Source organism: Pogonomyrmex barbatus, unplaced genomic scaffold, assembly GCF_055798465.1.
Source record: "Pogonomyrmex barbatus isolate J1 unplaced genomic scaffold, ASM5579846v1 scaffold3, whole genome shotgun sequence".
Taxonomy (NCBI): Eukaryota; Metazoa; Arthropoda; class Insecta; order Hymenoptera; family Formicidae; genus Pogonomyrmex; species Pogonomyrmex barbatus.
The window spans coordinates 21,736,629-21,751,060 of record NW_028297127.1 but is presented as its reverse complement, the minus strand read 5'-3'; the positions used below and the strand labels follow the sequence as shown (position 1 = coordinate 21,751,060).

Sequence of the window (14,432 nt, the reverse complement as noted above, 5' to 3'; positions counted from 1 at the left end):
ATGAAGAAGGGTGCAAGATGTACCCTCTGCTTGACGGTGCTGATGGTGATGGTGATGGTGGTGGCGGTAGTGGTGGTGATGGTGGCGATAGTGGTAGTGGTGACGGTGGTGAGGCCAGCTGCCGCTACAATGAAGGAACAATGCATTTACCGATGACGTACGTATTCCGTATAAGCGCGTTCGTAAGTGGGTCATCGTGCATTCTAATATTATGCAGCGGTAATTTAATTTCTTTTTTTTTTTTCACTGTCAACAGAATTAATTTTCGTGCTACTGTGTAAAGTGTTAATCCGTCGCAAGTGCATCAGATATCGTAAATGTTTTAGGTGACCTATTCTTTAGGTGATTTATAATTCCCGTCTTAGATCTTAGGGTAGATTTTCTCATTCATAATTTTGCGCATTTTACGTATTTTGATGATCTACATGTGTTGACATTATAGCATATTTATGCGAGCGCGATACATTTTTCTCTTTAAATGCGTATGTTTTGCATTTCATATAGCATCTAAAGGTGCATCGATTTTGATGCACCTGGAGCACATGTCACCGAAATCTATTTGTTGTGATTTCATCTAAATTGAATAATTAGCTTAACTTTTTACGATTAATTTAACCCGACAGAATTATATTTACAACGAATGTTTTAACTGTATAACATCACTCGTTTGATCGTTTTTTTTTTTCTGTGGCAAGCAATTCATAGGTAACAAATTATCACAAATTATTTAAGTTAATGAAAGCTGATGATCGAATCATAATTATATCGATGAATTAAGATTAAGATAAACAATTGAGAATATTAGAAAATTAAGATATATACAATTAAGAATAATGTGACGAGAAAATGTTGGGAAAAATCTTGTATATAGTGCACATTTCCGTTACGAGAAGCGAAGCCCAAGGATAGCCAACGGACCAGATGTCCCATTGCTACGAGAGATTGACGTAAGCTGGCCCGGGGTTAATCCATGCCGATACGGATACTTGTAAATGCACCACCAGGCCAGGTGGAACTAACATCACAACATGCAGTTGGTGCATAGAGAAGCACTAACGAGAGCGAAGCTGAGCGTATCGATCGTATTTGTATCGACGTATTTGTTCGACAACGTTGCAGCGAGCGTTGCAATAAATGTACCGTAATATGCATAATCTGCGCGTTTCTTTTTTTTCCGAGATTTCTTTTTGGGAAGATTCTCCTCTTTATTGAAAATTTTAAATCGTGCGAAATTTATTCGGTCTACTATTTTTCAACAATTTTATTAATTTACTCTAATATACTTTTTAGATATCGAAATTTGCCTTCTTCCGTTTATATAAAATTTATCCGTTTGTATAAAATTTTTTAATTAAATTATATTATTTAATTAAATTATACAATCTATGCGTACATTAAATTATACGTCTATGCGTAAGAAAGCTTCCGTAAAATGTACAAATAATTTAGGAGGCAAAAGCGAGAGTAAACCGAGAAGTTAAGATATAAAAACAAAGATTATGTTTCAATTATTTAATAAACAATCTTTGATTTTATTTTTAACTTTTCTGCTTGCTCATCTTTGGACCTTAAATTTATTGCTTTCAATAATGAGTTATAATTTACATTTGGCTTTTTGTTGAGGAATATTGAGGAATTTTAAAACAATCAGATGATTGTCATGTACTCATATTCTTTTACGAATTACGATTAAACTTTGATTAACTTAAATGATGTTTATTTTATCGATATCTATTTTGTTAAGATGTAAAATTATTAGTGTTTCTTTGGTTGATAAACAAAAAGTCAAATTACAATAAATTAGATATTAAATACTTATTTTATTTTATGCCTAGGCAATTCTGCCGATTGGACTAGATAACCGATTAGGTTAATCCAAATTCGATTTCGCTTAAAAAAATGATGAGAAATTTTATCTAATGAGTTTAAATGTACAACATACCTAATTGCAATTTAATTCATTTCGTCGCGTTAGTAAAATATTTAAAACAGATTTATCGTCGATTCGTCGCGGAGAATCATTGCTCGCCTACTGCGATGTATCGCGTTTAATCCTAACCTAATCTTACATGACTCGGGCTCTGGAATCCTAACCTCCCAAACTTGCGACTGTAAATATTGAAAGGTTAAATTTTTCTCATCTCTGAAACTAGCACGATGAATTCTTTAGCGAGAATTTCGCGGAGGTAAGTAACGAATTAGAATTTGGCTTGCAGCTCAATTATCTTTTCAAGCGAAATCGCCAAGCTTTTATATTGCGCACCAACAATGTGACAGGAGTGCCGAAACAATCTTGAAATGTTAAAAAGTAAATTTTAATCATTTTGTTTGATTTAATTTTCATATACATATTTCATTTATGTAATTCAATCAAGTATTGATAATTTATTCAAAAATATACATTTGTTTTTGAGATGGTTATAAAATATGATAATAATTCAGACAATTTTCAAAAATGTACTTTGAATATTTGCAGGAAATTCCAGGAGCTGATGGTACGATTACAATCGACAACTGCAACATCATCTTCCTCAGAGATTCATATTCCAAACAGGATAGAACGTGGCCCAACAGATATCCTCAAGGTGAATCAAATTTTTGTACTTTGTTTCATTGCTGACAGTAGAAGTAAATTTATTTGTACGGTGCTTTCATCAATGTGTTGTGATGATTTGTCTTCTAGGCTCTGGAAAGTACAATATCTAGAGATTATACAGCACCACATTATAAATTTCACGATGACCCTTATTTAATGCCACTGTCAACAATGCAAAGTCGCTCGTACGCCTTGGCGAAAGAATCTGGAAAGAAAGCTGCAATGTGGATTCGTCAGGAACATCGCGATCTGTTTCAACATAAAGTAGCAGATCCTGAAATTAAGGTAATCAAACTCTTTCGTTAATCATACATTCACAACAATACGTTCATCTCTGATTGCCAATTCTTATATATTTCACTTTTATTCATTGATAATAAAGTAAGTCCATTGATTTGATATTTTATATTATATACATTTATCTCTTTAGGCATTTGTGCCGCCTCCCATTTACACAGAGAAAAGTAAAGTGACGGAAGAAACATTATTATACGAGATATCAAATGGTCACATTCCCAACTCTACCACGATATATGATTTGTTAGGGGGTGAGGTAACAATACCGACGAAACAGGCATTCTTAGAATTGTTATGCTTTTACAATAACATTGAACCTACTAGCGATGAATTGCTGGAGAGTCATTGGTATAAATTAAATCAAAAACGTAACAAATATACTTGGATGTGAGTCCATCGAAATGAATATTACCTTTTTCTTGTCGATTTTTAAATAATACTGTGTGCTTTATTGTAATTTGCAGAAATTATCCACATATCGATGTATTGTTTGAATTTCTAAAGAAACAAGAACCTAAAGTAGCAGCTGCTGCATATACCACGATGATATGTGGTTTGATTAAATTTTTTAACGTAAGATTCATCCTGAATCAATTATAAGAATAACTTAATTAAAATAGATTTATATCTAAAAAATGTGCTGTGATAGAGAAAAGGGAAAGGAAAATTAGATTCATCTGATGATCAGCTTTATTAATATCGAAAAATATATGTTTGGTCCAAAATTGGACTCTAGCGAATAACATCAAAAAATAAAAACGTCCAAAATTAAAACTAATTTTAGATCAAACACGTATATTTTTTATTGTTAATAAAGATCTTTAATCAGCGAACAGATTTTAAGTATTTGTGTTTTGTTGATTCTGTGTTTTGTCATGCTCTGGTTCTTATTATGTTAATATTTTTTTATTGTACGTCTTAGAACATTATAAAATTTGATATAATTTCTTTTTTAGTTGGAAAAGGCTTGGCACTTGTATGATGAAAGCCAAAAAGAAAATATACCGTTAGCCATCAATGGATACAATGCTATGATCTCGATGTTATTAAAATTAAAGCGAGGAGACGATAAATCAAAATCATCGGTAAAAGATATATACAGAACAATGGCGGCGAACGGGATTACTCCAAATATACACACGTTTAATGCCGCCCTCAACGTAGCAGTTGTTATGCAAAACAATCAAGTAGCTTTAGATTTTACACGTAACATACTCGCTGATATCACAAAATTCAAACTAAAGCCATCGTTAACTACTTATTATTATGTATTAAAAATTTTAAGTAAATTCGGTAATTATTTATCTCCATATTTTCAAATAAAAATTTCGCGAATGCTCATGTTCGAATGCTCACAAGTTTATTTTATGAAATAGGTGATGCGGCATACAATAGCTTTATACAAATTTTAAGATCTTTGAAAGAGGAAAGTCTTACCATTCAAAATGAGAGAGATTTAGATTTTTTCGTTACAGCGATGGAAATGGCATCTCAACAGTTTTGTGATCGTCAAGCGGGCGAAATGGTGAACGAGCTTCTCCTCTCCGGTGAAAATTACAAATTTATCGGGGACAATTTTAAAGTAAGTTTTTAAGTTTTTAAGTTTTTAACAGTCAACATTCTGTTTGGGAAACGCCACGTGCTATGAAAAAAATATTTTGTAGTTGATAATAAAATATAAAAATTAACACATATAAAAGAAAAAAAATACTTAATTCTATTTTTCTTAATCTTGTTATTTTCATGAAGATTTTTTATTTGAATAGAATTTAATACTTGTCGACAGTTAAAATACCTAAAATAATTTTTTCTTGTGAGATTTAAAATATATATCAATTATCTTGCGTTTAATATCTAGTGCAGTTAATATTTTATTTCAGGAGCACACTTATTATCGAATGTATTTGGAGTTAATTTTGGCAACAGAAGAATTCGACACATTCTTCAAGCTTTATAACAAGCTTGTACCGCACGTGACTATACCGGAACCTGCTGTGATGAGTGCTATATTGGAAGCTCTTCAATTACATCCCGCGGAGACTGCCACGCAATATATACCAAAACTCTGGTCGCACATGATCATGTTCGGTCATCTGGACAGGGAACAGTTATTAGAGAACATATTGCACTTGATGAGCGTACATTGTAAACCCGCGCCCGATTCTCCATTAAACGCGCAATTTGCGAGAATGGCGCTCACTATCTGGGATCATATACAAGTAATCTCACAAATTAATTTCATTCATCACGTATTTCATAGCTTGTTTAACATATTATCTAACAAATTTAAAATAAATTTTTAGTTCCCAAATGTTGATACACTAATATTTCCCAAGTTACATGGGATTGAAGGAAAAGAATTTAATCGATTAACATAAATAATAGATCAGATTAAATAGATAATATGTTGTTAAAATTAAAGCCGCTATTTATAAGACTTTATTTTTATGATAAGACATATTGAAATAATATACGGTTGTGTTTTATTTTTTAATGCAGGCTCAGAATAGAAGAAAGATACAACACACGTTAGTATCCAATACGCAGATGGCCAATATCATAATATTGTTATTACGTGGAAATAATTTCGATAAAACAGTCGAAATTATATCTTCAATGATTAATTCACCGCATTTAATAAAAAGTAACCTGACGACAGAACACATAAACGAAATATTCGAATTATGTTTGACGCAAGCATACGTACCAACGATTTTCGTAAGTCTACATTTATTTTACGTTAGATATTCATATTAATTGATCTATTATAATATCGTTGCATTTGCTTCTAGGCGCTCTTGGAATATGTCACTTTTCATAATCTAGAAGGAGCCGGGGAAATGGCTAGAAAGTTACATAAAACTGTTTCCCTTACCGCCACTCAGGAGAATATGTTAATTAGCTTAATGGGTAACGATATTCTGCAAGTGCAGTCTTCTGATGAGAATTAATTCTTCGAAATAAAGTTCTTATTAATATTATATATTATTAATGCAAATAAACGTATATAATATAGTATATAATATAGAAATCTTTTTAAGAATATTTATATATTATACACACATTTCTCTATTGTATAAAATTGTAACTATATCAATTTGAAAAAAATTCCTATTGAAGGAAAGCTCTTTGTATCGTCATTATTCTATATATCGCGCGACGAACCCGCGTTGCGTTTCAGAGAATCAAAGCGATGAATCTAAACGACGAGGCATATGATTAACATGTATCAATGTCCTTGTCTTTTAGAGTTGAGGGGGCGTGAATCATTAATGAATTAACTCAGTAACAGTGGGAGGTAGCAACCCTTCAACCGCTCCAGCCGCTCAAATACTCATTTCCTGCGTCAGTCAGCACTCTCTGGTCTACTGTGAAGTATAGGATGTTAGAGCCGACTCTATTCGCAAAAATCGAGAAAATATCAGAATCATTGTCATAAAAATTAGAGTTTTCTGATAGTTTCGCTAAATAATGGACAGCGACGGTAGTAACAGGCTCACTCTCGACGACATCCGCGAATTAATTATCGAAGATGAGCCTGACGTGAAGATTGATAATTTGGAAGAAGAACCAGGATCAAGAAGAGGAGACAACTACACTTCGATGTTGTATCGAGTCCGAGCAAAGGGACGCAAGCTGTTAAAAAATGAAGAATGGATTAATTATGAATGTGCAATCATTTATAAAATACTGCCGGAATCTAAGAAGCGTCGCGAGGCGTTCAAGAGCGAGTTGCTATTCAGAAATGAGGTCGTGTTTTATAAGCATGTATGGCCTGCGCTGGATAGGCTTCAATCAAATGGCAAAAGAGTATTCAGTGGAGTACCTAAGATATATGCCGCTAAAGCCAATCTTATCGCTATGGAAGATTTGCGGGAGAGAGGATTTAAGATGGCAGACAGACGAAAAGGATTGGAAGTGGAGAATTTGAAGCATGTGCTAAAAGCCTTGGCAGGCTTTCACGCACTTAGTTTGACATTAAAGGAATGCAGGTGAGTACAACTGGCCTGTAGTCATAAAAATGAATTATCTTAGGTCGAGTTATTCGAGACGATTAATCAGATTTTTCTAGAAATAAACTATACGCTAAGGAATCGCAATTAAAAATATTAATGATAATCATATAATAAAAAAAAAAAATACTTTGCAATTTTGTTTCATTATTCTCGTCTTCTAATTTTAATGCAAAAAGATGATAATCTTTGAAGGCCGGACGAGTTCGCGAATTTATCAAATCCGCGACATGATCAAGGTATACAAGAGACGTTATTTCGACGGGATAACGAAGATTGGTACCGTCAGTATTACCGTGTGGCCGCAAATAATGCTATCATGATGGTGTCTGAGGCACTTCCTCCGCACATGGATTATAGAAGAGTGGAGGTAATGACAAAGCTACAAGCTTTCCTAAACGAAGATGTGTTTTTCCGTACTATGAGCGAACTGATCTCCACGCAAGGACCTCTCTCCGTATTTTGTCACGGTGATTGTTGGACCAATAATTTCCTCTTTCAGGATAAACCAAGCTCAGATACAGAGGTGAATTTTTTATTTTATAAGAAAAGTAAATTAAAAAACGCAATACACGTTGCATTATCTGATTATCTATAACAAAAAGTTGCACGTATCCGGTCAAGGATTATTATCGTTGGATGATGACCATCATCTTCCTCCGTTTCTTCTTTCTTAGCGAGATAACGAAACGAGAAACCACTTTTGTTGTTCCATACACTTTTATTATATAAATTTATAAGATTCTTATATGATTCAAATGTTTCTTCCATTTGCGATCTTATTAAAAAGATTCTGGTTTAGCGAAAGTGATCACACCCTAGATCACAATCGGTCGCAAAAATTCTTGCATTATGTATAATTATTATGCATTATATATAATTAAACTAAATTCCGACATCGTTGATTCTTTGAAAAATCGTAATGTAAAATTATATATAATGCCCAAAAGTGGAAAAAAAATTCAAAAAATGTATAATGTACATTTTACACTCAAGCTTAATTTTTTTTCTCGGATATTTGATTTCTCATTCATGCGCTAGGCATGACGAAATAAATAATTCGACATGATCAACATCAAGAAGTGAAAACAGTCAGATGTATAATGCAAGAATATTTACTTCACGTTATGATCTGTAAATCACATTCGAGACTCTGACAATATTGACTGGCACGAATGTGAGATGCGCTTCACTGCAAAATCTCCTACACTTGACTTTTAATACTGTGCTTCTGCAGGCCGTTTATCTAGTCGATTTTCAACTGACGCGGGTCGGTTCACTCGCTCTTGATCTTGCAAACTTGCTATACTGCTGCACGAGTGGTGTTGTTAGGCGAGCTTATATGACACAGCTTCTTCAGCACTATCATTCCCATCTGATGTCCTCTTTGCGCGTTCTTAATCCGGAACAGCCGCCGAAAGATTCGTCTGTTATGTGGAAATTGTAAGTAAAATGCCAAAATTCAATAACATGTGCAACAAAAAATTGTAATATAAATTTACTACTTATACATTTATCAGTAATTTAATAATTATATAATCAAAGAGAGCTTATTTGTTTTTTGAATCTTAATTTCATAAAAAAGAAAAAAAAAAGAAGTATTCACTATTTTTATTAAATTAAAAAAAAAATAGATTTAAAAAGGTTTGATCGCAGTCTTTTCGATGCTGTTGTTTACTCTACGATTACAGATTGAAAGAAGAAATGCGAAGATGTGGACGGTTCGGTTTGGGATTGGCGTTGGATATTTTACCGATTAGCACATGCGCTAGCGACGAGGCGCCGAATCTATACGAAAGTAGCGCAGAAACTAGCGAGGAGAAACATAATACTGCGGGAGCACCGCCACGCGGAGGTGCTGAGTGTGCTCGACTCATGACTGACTTAGTGTTGGAATTGATAGACAACGAAGCTTTGTAGATCAGGCATCACATTATTCGACAACATGTATGTAATAATACATATGATGTATGTCACGTGTATGTCTTTTATAACTCTTACAATATATCATTGAAAAAGAATAGTATAAATTTGTTTCGCGCGAAATCTTTTCTTTTTTTTCACATATGTGATATATGAAGAAGGATAATTTCTTCATGTATAATTCTTCATGTATAATTTAATATATATGTGCGTTCCTATTAATAGAAATAAAAAATTCGGAGAAATTTTTGCAAACTATATTTATTCCTTCTTGGAGATATGAAAATTTCTTAAAATGATATAAAATCACTCTATATAATTGAAAACGAAATTTATAGTTTAGAGACAAATAATCGTCATTGAATACCAACGAAAAAGATTTGTGAAATGCTATAGAAATTAATTAATACGTCGTATATTCCGTAAAAGTTTATAACTAACTACTAAACTACTTAAAAATTCAAACTCACGAAAGAGTTATGTTTGTTGTGGCGGCGTGTGCGGTGGTGGTTGTTGTTGCGGTTGAGCCTGCGGACTCGGTGGCTGTTGTTGTTGCTGCTGTGTGCCGGGAGGTTGCCAGGGTGGATGTTGATTCTGTTGTTGTTGTTGCTGTTGCTGCTGTTGCTCTTGTGCTAATCGTTGGTGGGCCTGCTGACGTGCTCTGAATTCGGCTGCCTTCAGTTGCTCCAGATGAAATTGCTGTCGCTCGGTGATGAGCTGCTGTCGTTGATACTCGAGTCCTTCCCGTTCGCGCTCCATCGTGGTTTCTAATTCTTCAAAGTGACGCAGTTTGATCTCCAGCTTTTTCATTTGTGTCTCGACTAGTAACGCGACAAGTGATTTGATCTTGCGTTCTTCGACAGCTGCTAAATGCTTAGCCTTAACAGCCGCAGCAGCTAGTGCCGCTGCTGCAGCAGATTGCAGTTGGGCGTCTCTCACGACCTGAGAAGAAAAGGATAAAATTTAAATCGACCGAATTATCAATCATATCAATTGTCTACAAATTTTGATATTTTTAGAAGATATATAAATAAATTCATGTCATTATGAAATCTCACCTTGTCTTTTTTCTCCTTTGCTTCAGCGGCTTCTGGATCGGTGGATTTTGCATCCTCTTCACCTTCCTTAGATTCATCTTCTTTCTTCGTGACATCCACCTGAGATGGTTCGACCTCCATGGCATCTTTAGACTTATCTTGTTCCTCTTTTTTCGCTTCGGCAATTGACGCCGTGGAATGCGGAGAGCTAGCCGCGCCTGTCGGTACAGACGAGGTTGTTGACGCAGTAGTTGCTGTGTCATCAGGCGGTTCGGGCGGTCCTGTGCCGGCAATACCTGATTGCGCTAAGCCTGCAGCCGGATCAAATTTACCTATATAAAAATAAAAAAGATTGCAATTCATTTCTCATGAAGATTATTAAATTTCCGTAAAAAATATGCCATTAACTTTTAATTTATAATATAGTTAGAACAATTATTATAGTTAGAACAGTTACCGTCTGATGCGCTAGCTTGAACGTTTCTTAAATGCTGATCCATTAATGCAGCCGGTACTTGATCCTTTATCGCAGCGAATTCCTCCATAGCTGCCTTTGCCGCGCTTGCGGCTACTCTGGGATCTACGACCGATGCGAGGAAAGCAACCGTACTCATAACGGGGTTACCTGCTTTCGAGAATGGTACTGGTTGATAAGCCAATGGACCTAATCCTTCGGGCCCGCCCTCTTCCAGATATGGATCCTCTATAGGTAAACGTAAGAAGTGCAAGATACATTCATCCTGCGTTCTTGAACCGACATGCTCGCATACTTTGTTCCAGTCGTCCTTGTGTAATTCTAATCCCTCTAATAACAGAAGCGTCTCCTGTTCTGTCCAATCACGCGTAGCGCCCGCTGCTTGTTTATTCTTCAATACTGCTGGTTTTCTCGAATATTGATCAATCTTCAGACCGAAATTTGCCATTGCGCCTGCCGAAACTTTCTCCTCTGTACCTAAAGCGCCCGTCCCGCTCGTTGGTTTCTTCTCTAAATCAAGTAACATCTTTGCAGCAGATGGCTGTGGCGTTTTCGGCGGATTCGGATTGACTGGTGCCAAACCGGACGGCGTATCTGATAAAACATGGAAATGCGATGTCGGTGGAGGTCCCATTGGCGTCGGTCTGGACTCTGCATCTACTTGATAATTAATGAGTCCCCATTGTTCCAAAAATGCATGCACGCGCATGATTGCACATACATCCCCAGCTAAATTCCGTCTATAACAATGTTTTCATATACAGTGTAAAGAGAAACAGTTTTTCTTCTTTTTATAGTAATAATAATAATAATATAACAACTTTACATGCGTTAATGAATAAAATTACCTGCAGGCGGTTGATGTAATATATTCCGTTGGATTTAATCGATAGGTATCGATCATAAAATTCCTATACGCAAGATAGATTTCCGGAGTCTTCGATTTATTTTTACCATTAAAAAATTCTGATAGAGCCCTCTTCTCGATCGTGTGAATCGAATTATAATCGAACCAGGCGGAGTAACTAGGAACGACAATGTGGTGCGTTTGCTCTGTCACATTGTCCTCGGGTTCGTCGCCCTTACCACCTTCTCCTCTTTCTTTGCTAGTATCTCTCTCTTCTCTATCTTGACCACCTTGAGAGCTTCCTTTGTCTCCTATAAGATATCGAGATATTTTAATCCATAATTCATTAAATTAATAATTTGATAAGTTTCTAGTTATTCAGCTGATGTTCTTAAAATACATTACATCACAATATTAAATTATTGTCAAAGTTTTCCGACATACCTTCCATTTGTTCATCAAGATCAGTTAAATTGCCGGATTTGAGAGGTTGCAGCTCGCTATCCTGCTTTTTATTACCGGTAGACGCTAAAGTGGAGTTGCCTGTTGTTGCATTACTTTGACCTGTGATCGGTGGATTCGTGGGCGTAGCGACTACCTCGACAATTCGAGGCTCGGCAGGCGGATCCTCCATTCCCTGAGTCAGATCTTCCTCTTCCTCACCCCCACGCGATTTCTTCGGAGCTGTCGCTGATGACGCAGAGGAAGCGCTTTGAATACCCGACGGTGCTCTACTACTAAAAACGACAACATACGAAATCTAAGTTGAGCAATAGATCTATTATATCCTATTTGAAATTTGGATTTACTATCAAAAGTGTCTGTACCTTTTACGCTTGCCGAGCTTCGGAGGTGGACTAGGTGATCGTTTTCTTTTAGGTTTCTTTGCGGGTGGCGGATGGGACGGTTGTGCCATCAAATCTTCCACCGAGAGCCTATATTTATGTACTCTCTTCTGACCGTTGTCATCTACTTCGTAATCTTCCTCGTTCATCCACTCGTTATATTGCTCTAAGTCTAACGCCCACGTAGCAGATACTTTATACATTGATCTAAAAAATAATTGCAAAACTTATTATTAAAAATGTTAATTTATATTTAGGATTTGTATGTGAATTAAACATACAAATAGAAATGTTTTGCCAGCAATGCTTTCATGTGATATTAATGACCAACAATATCAATTAATTTCAATTAACTATCTAGCTCTCGATAATAACTAAATTTACATCAATTTATTTCTATTAAAAGATTATAAAATATCTGAGCACCTTGAATTTGTATTTGTATAAGCCCCTTCAGGATAATCCCATGGAAGATCCAATGTTAACCAAGAGTCATAACTGTCTGGAAAGTAGTACCAGTGAATTAGAACTGATCGCTCGCGTCTCATACAGGGACGCGCATATTCCTCTTCCAATGGATCTACTGGAGGATAGATAATATGAGTAGCATCTGCCTCATTCTCTACAACGGTCCCCTGGTGCTTTCTAACTACGTCCTTTACTTTCGCAGCTGTGTTCTTATCGACGTCTGGTCTCACAAAAATACTTGGTACAGTCATACATCTATTCTGTATTAAAGCACGTTCTGCCGCCATCAGCATATCCACTGTACGATCCATACGGGATCCCGACTGTAATAAAAATAATTCTTTGGTCAGTGCGGAGTGCCACCTTAATTTTAGTATAAAAAGCAGGATCATTAATATAAAAATATTTCTCTCTGTAAAAAAGTACATATATATATTTTTTAAACAATTACTTTCCCCCCGGGAAAATCAAAGCGTCGCCATCCTTGCTCTTGCTTAAAACGATAAGCAGTAGCTAATATATGACATACACCACCACCAGGCTTAAAATCCAGGAAGCATTTCATCTGTAAAAGAGTTAAATTATTGAATTAAAACACAATATCAATTATTTCTATTATTTCATAATGTATATTTTACATACTGGAAGCCTAGTCATAGGTGGCTTTGATATATTTTTTCCGAGATTATCTTCCTGGAACTGCAGAAGCTGTACCAACAATGTGGCTAAGCTCTTATTAGTGGGCGGATCCGTTTGTACATACTACAAAGAATCACAGAAAGGAGTTACATAAGAAATCAGCAATATAATACTAAAAATTAATAAAAGTTTATATATAAATATCACTTGAATTTGTTAAATACAATCACATTTTTCTATAAATATTTTATCAATTTATTTTTAAAAAAATATATATTACAACAAAAATGTAAAACTTGGTAATTATATATATTGATTAATACATGTAGAAAATTACTGATTTCTTGCTTAAATACATATATATCTAAATCTATATTATACATATACACATATATGTCATACATATATACTATGAATATATAAAAATATAAGATAGATAAACGAAAAACGAATCTACTATACAGACTCATCATGATGATCGCGTCGCGTCCGGTGAGTATGGAAGCTATATCGGGGCATCTCGACAATTCTCGAGAAACCTTTTCTTGAGAAAATTTTTTTCTAAAAGACACCGATCAGATTTATGGAAAAGATTGCGATCAGTGGGCACGCGTACCGCGTTCGAGATAGAAAGAAGCGAAGCCGTACGCAGCACCGCGGGTTTACGACGCCGGGTGGTATCCATGTTCTTATAAAACGAGCGTACCTTCTTGCAGTTCTTGAGCAGCCACTGCTTAACACCGTCAAGCTGAGTAAGAACCTCCGGTGCCTCGAAGAATTTGGCGTTGGGTCCGCCGTCCTTTTTCGGGCCTAGCGACAGCATTTTTCATAGATTCCCGATGACGAAACGCGACGATCCCGATCACGAAGCAACGCGCCGAGCGCAAACATGACACGCCTCTGAAGTTGGCTGTGAGTGCACTGGGCGCACATCCACCGCGGCGAGAAGAACGCGTATATCGCGTATAACTGAGCGACGAGTGGCGTGCGGTATTAATTTTAACGCACGGCGGACTTCGTCGCGACGATCTTACGACATCGCGATATCCGTTTCACGAATATAAATATGAATGAATAGCAGGGAAATGTTAATCAACTTGAATCGCGCTGGTTGGCGTAAACGCGTTCTAAAACATGGCCACGATACGAGTGAGCGGTCGTATCGCCATGAATTTAGCCGCTATTGGCGCGGAGCTATTGGACGTGATATGTTCGCGTTCTGAAATAATCGAATTGAATTTCCCCATTCAAGTTGGGACAACGACAGATGGAAAAAAACGCAAATGCGTAAA

The 14,432-nt window shown here is 35.9% G+C and overlaps 3 protein-coding genes and 1 long non-coding RNA gene across 4 annotated transcripts; 3 read left to right on the top strand and 1 right to left on the bottom strand.

Moving 5' to 3' along the window:
- Window positions 1–17: 17 nt before the first annotated feature.
- On the top strand, window positions 18–1,944 carry LOC148936158 (uncharacterized). The gene is made up of 2 exons (XR_016139862.1): window positions 18–157; window positions 872–1,944. It is a non-coding gene; the product is annotated as an uncharacterized LOC148936158 (long non-coding RNA).
- Window positions 1,945–2,026: 82 nt separating this feature from the next.
- On the top strand, window positions 2,027–6,017 carry LOC105433520 (small ribosomal subunit protein mS39). The gene is made up of 10 exons (XM_011648880.3): window positions 2,027–2,186; window positions 2,477–2,585; window positions 2,684–2,881; window positions 3,027–3,280; window positions 3,358–3,466; window positions 3,850–4,186; window positions 4,270–4,475; window positions 4,774–5,112; window positions 5,393–5,611; window positions 5,686–6,017. Exons 1-10 carry the CDS (start codon window positions 2,158–2,160, stop codon window positions 5,842–5,844), a joined length of 1,959 nt encoding a protein of 652 aa, XP_011647182.2. The 5' UTR covers window positions 2,027–2,157; the 3' UTR covers window positions 5,845–6,017.
- A 140-nt stretch (window positions 6,018–6,157) lies between these two features.
- LOC105433515 (uncharacterized) lies at window positions 6,158–8,936 on the top strand. The gene is made up of 4 exons (XM_011648875.3): window positions 6,158–6,885; window positions 7,102–7,432; window positions 8,144–8,349; window positions 8,598–8,936. Exons 1-4 carry the CDS (start codon window positions 6,365–6,367, stop codon window positions 8,824–8,826), a joined length of 1,287 nt encoding a protein of 428 aa, XP_011647177.1. The 5' UTR covers window positions 6,158–6,364; the 3' UTR covers window positions 8,827–8,936.
- On the bottom strand, window positions 7,426–14,299 carry mor (SWI/SNF- related protein mor). Its single transcript, XM_011648876.2, has 11 exons — window positions 13,847–14,299; window positions 13,144–13,263; window positions 12,953–13,066; window positions 12,460–12,824; window positions 12,016–12,240; window positions 11,633–11,925; window positions 11,190–11,499; window positions 10,324–11,081; window positions 9,888–10,198; window positions 9,300–9,771; window positions 7,426–8,333 (listed from the first exon to the last, which is right to left on the bottom strand). The coding sequence occupies exons 1-10, from the start codon at window positions 13,961–13,963 to the stop codon at window positions 9,307–9,309; spliced, it is 3,078 nt and encodes a 1,025-aa protein (XP_011647178.2). The 5' UTR covers window positions 13,964–14,299; the 3' UTR covers window positions 7,426–8,333; window positions 9,300–9,306.
- Between the last annotated feature and the right edge of the window lie 133 nt (window positions 14,300–14,432).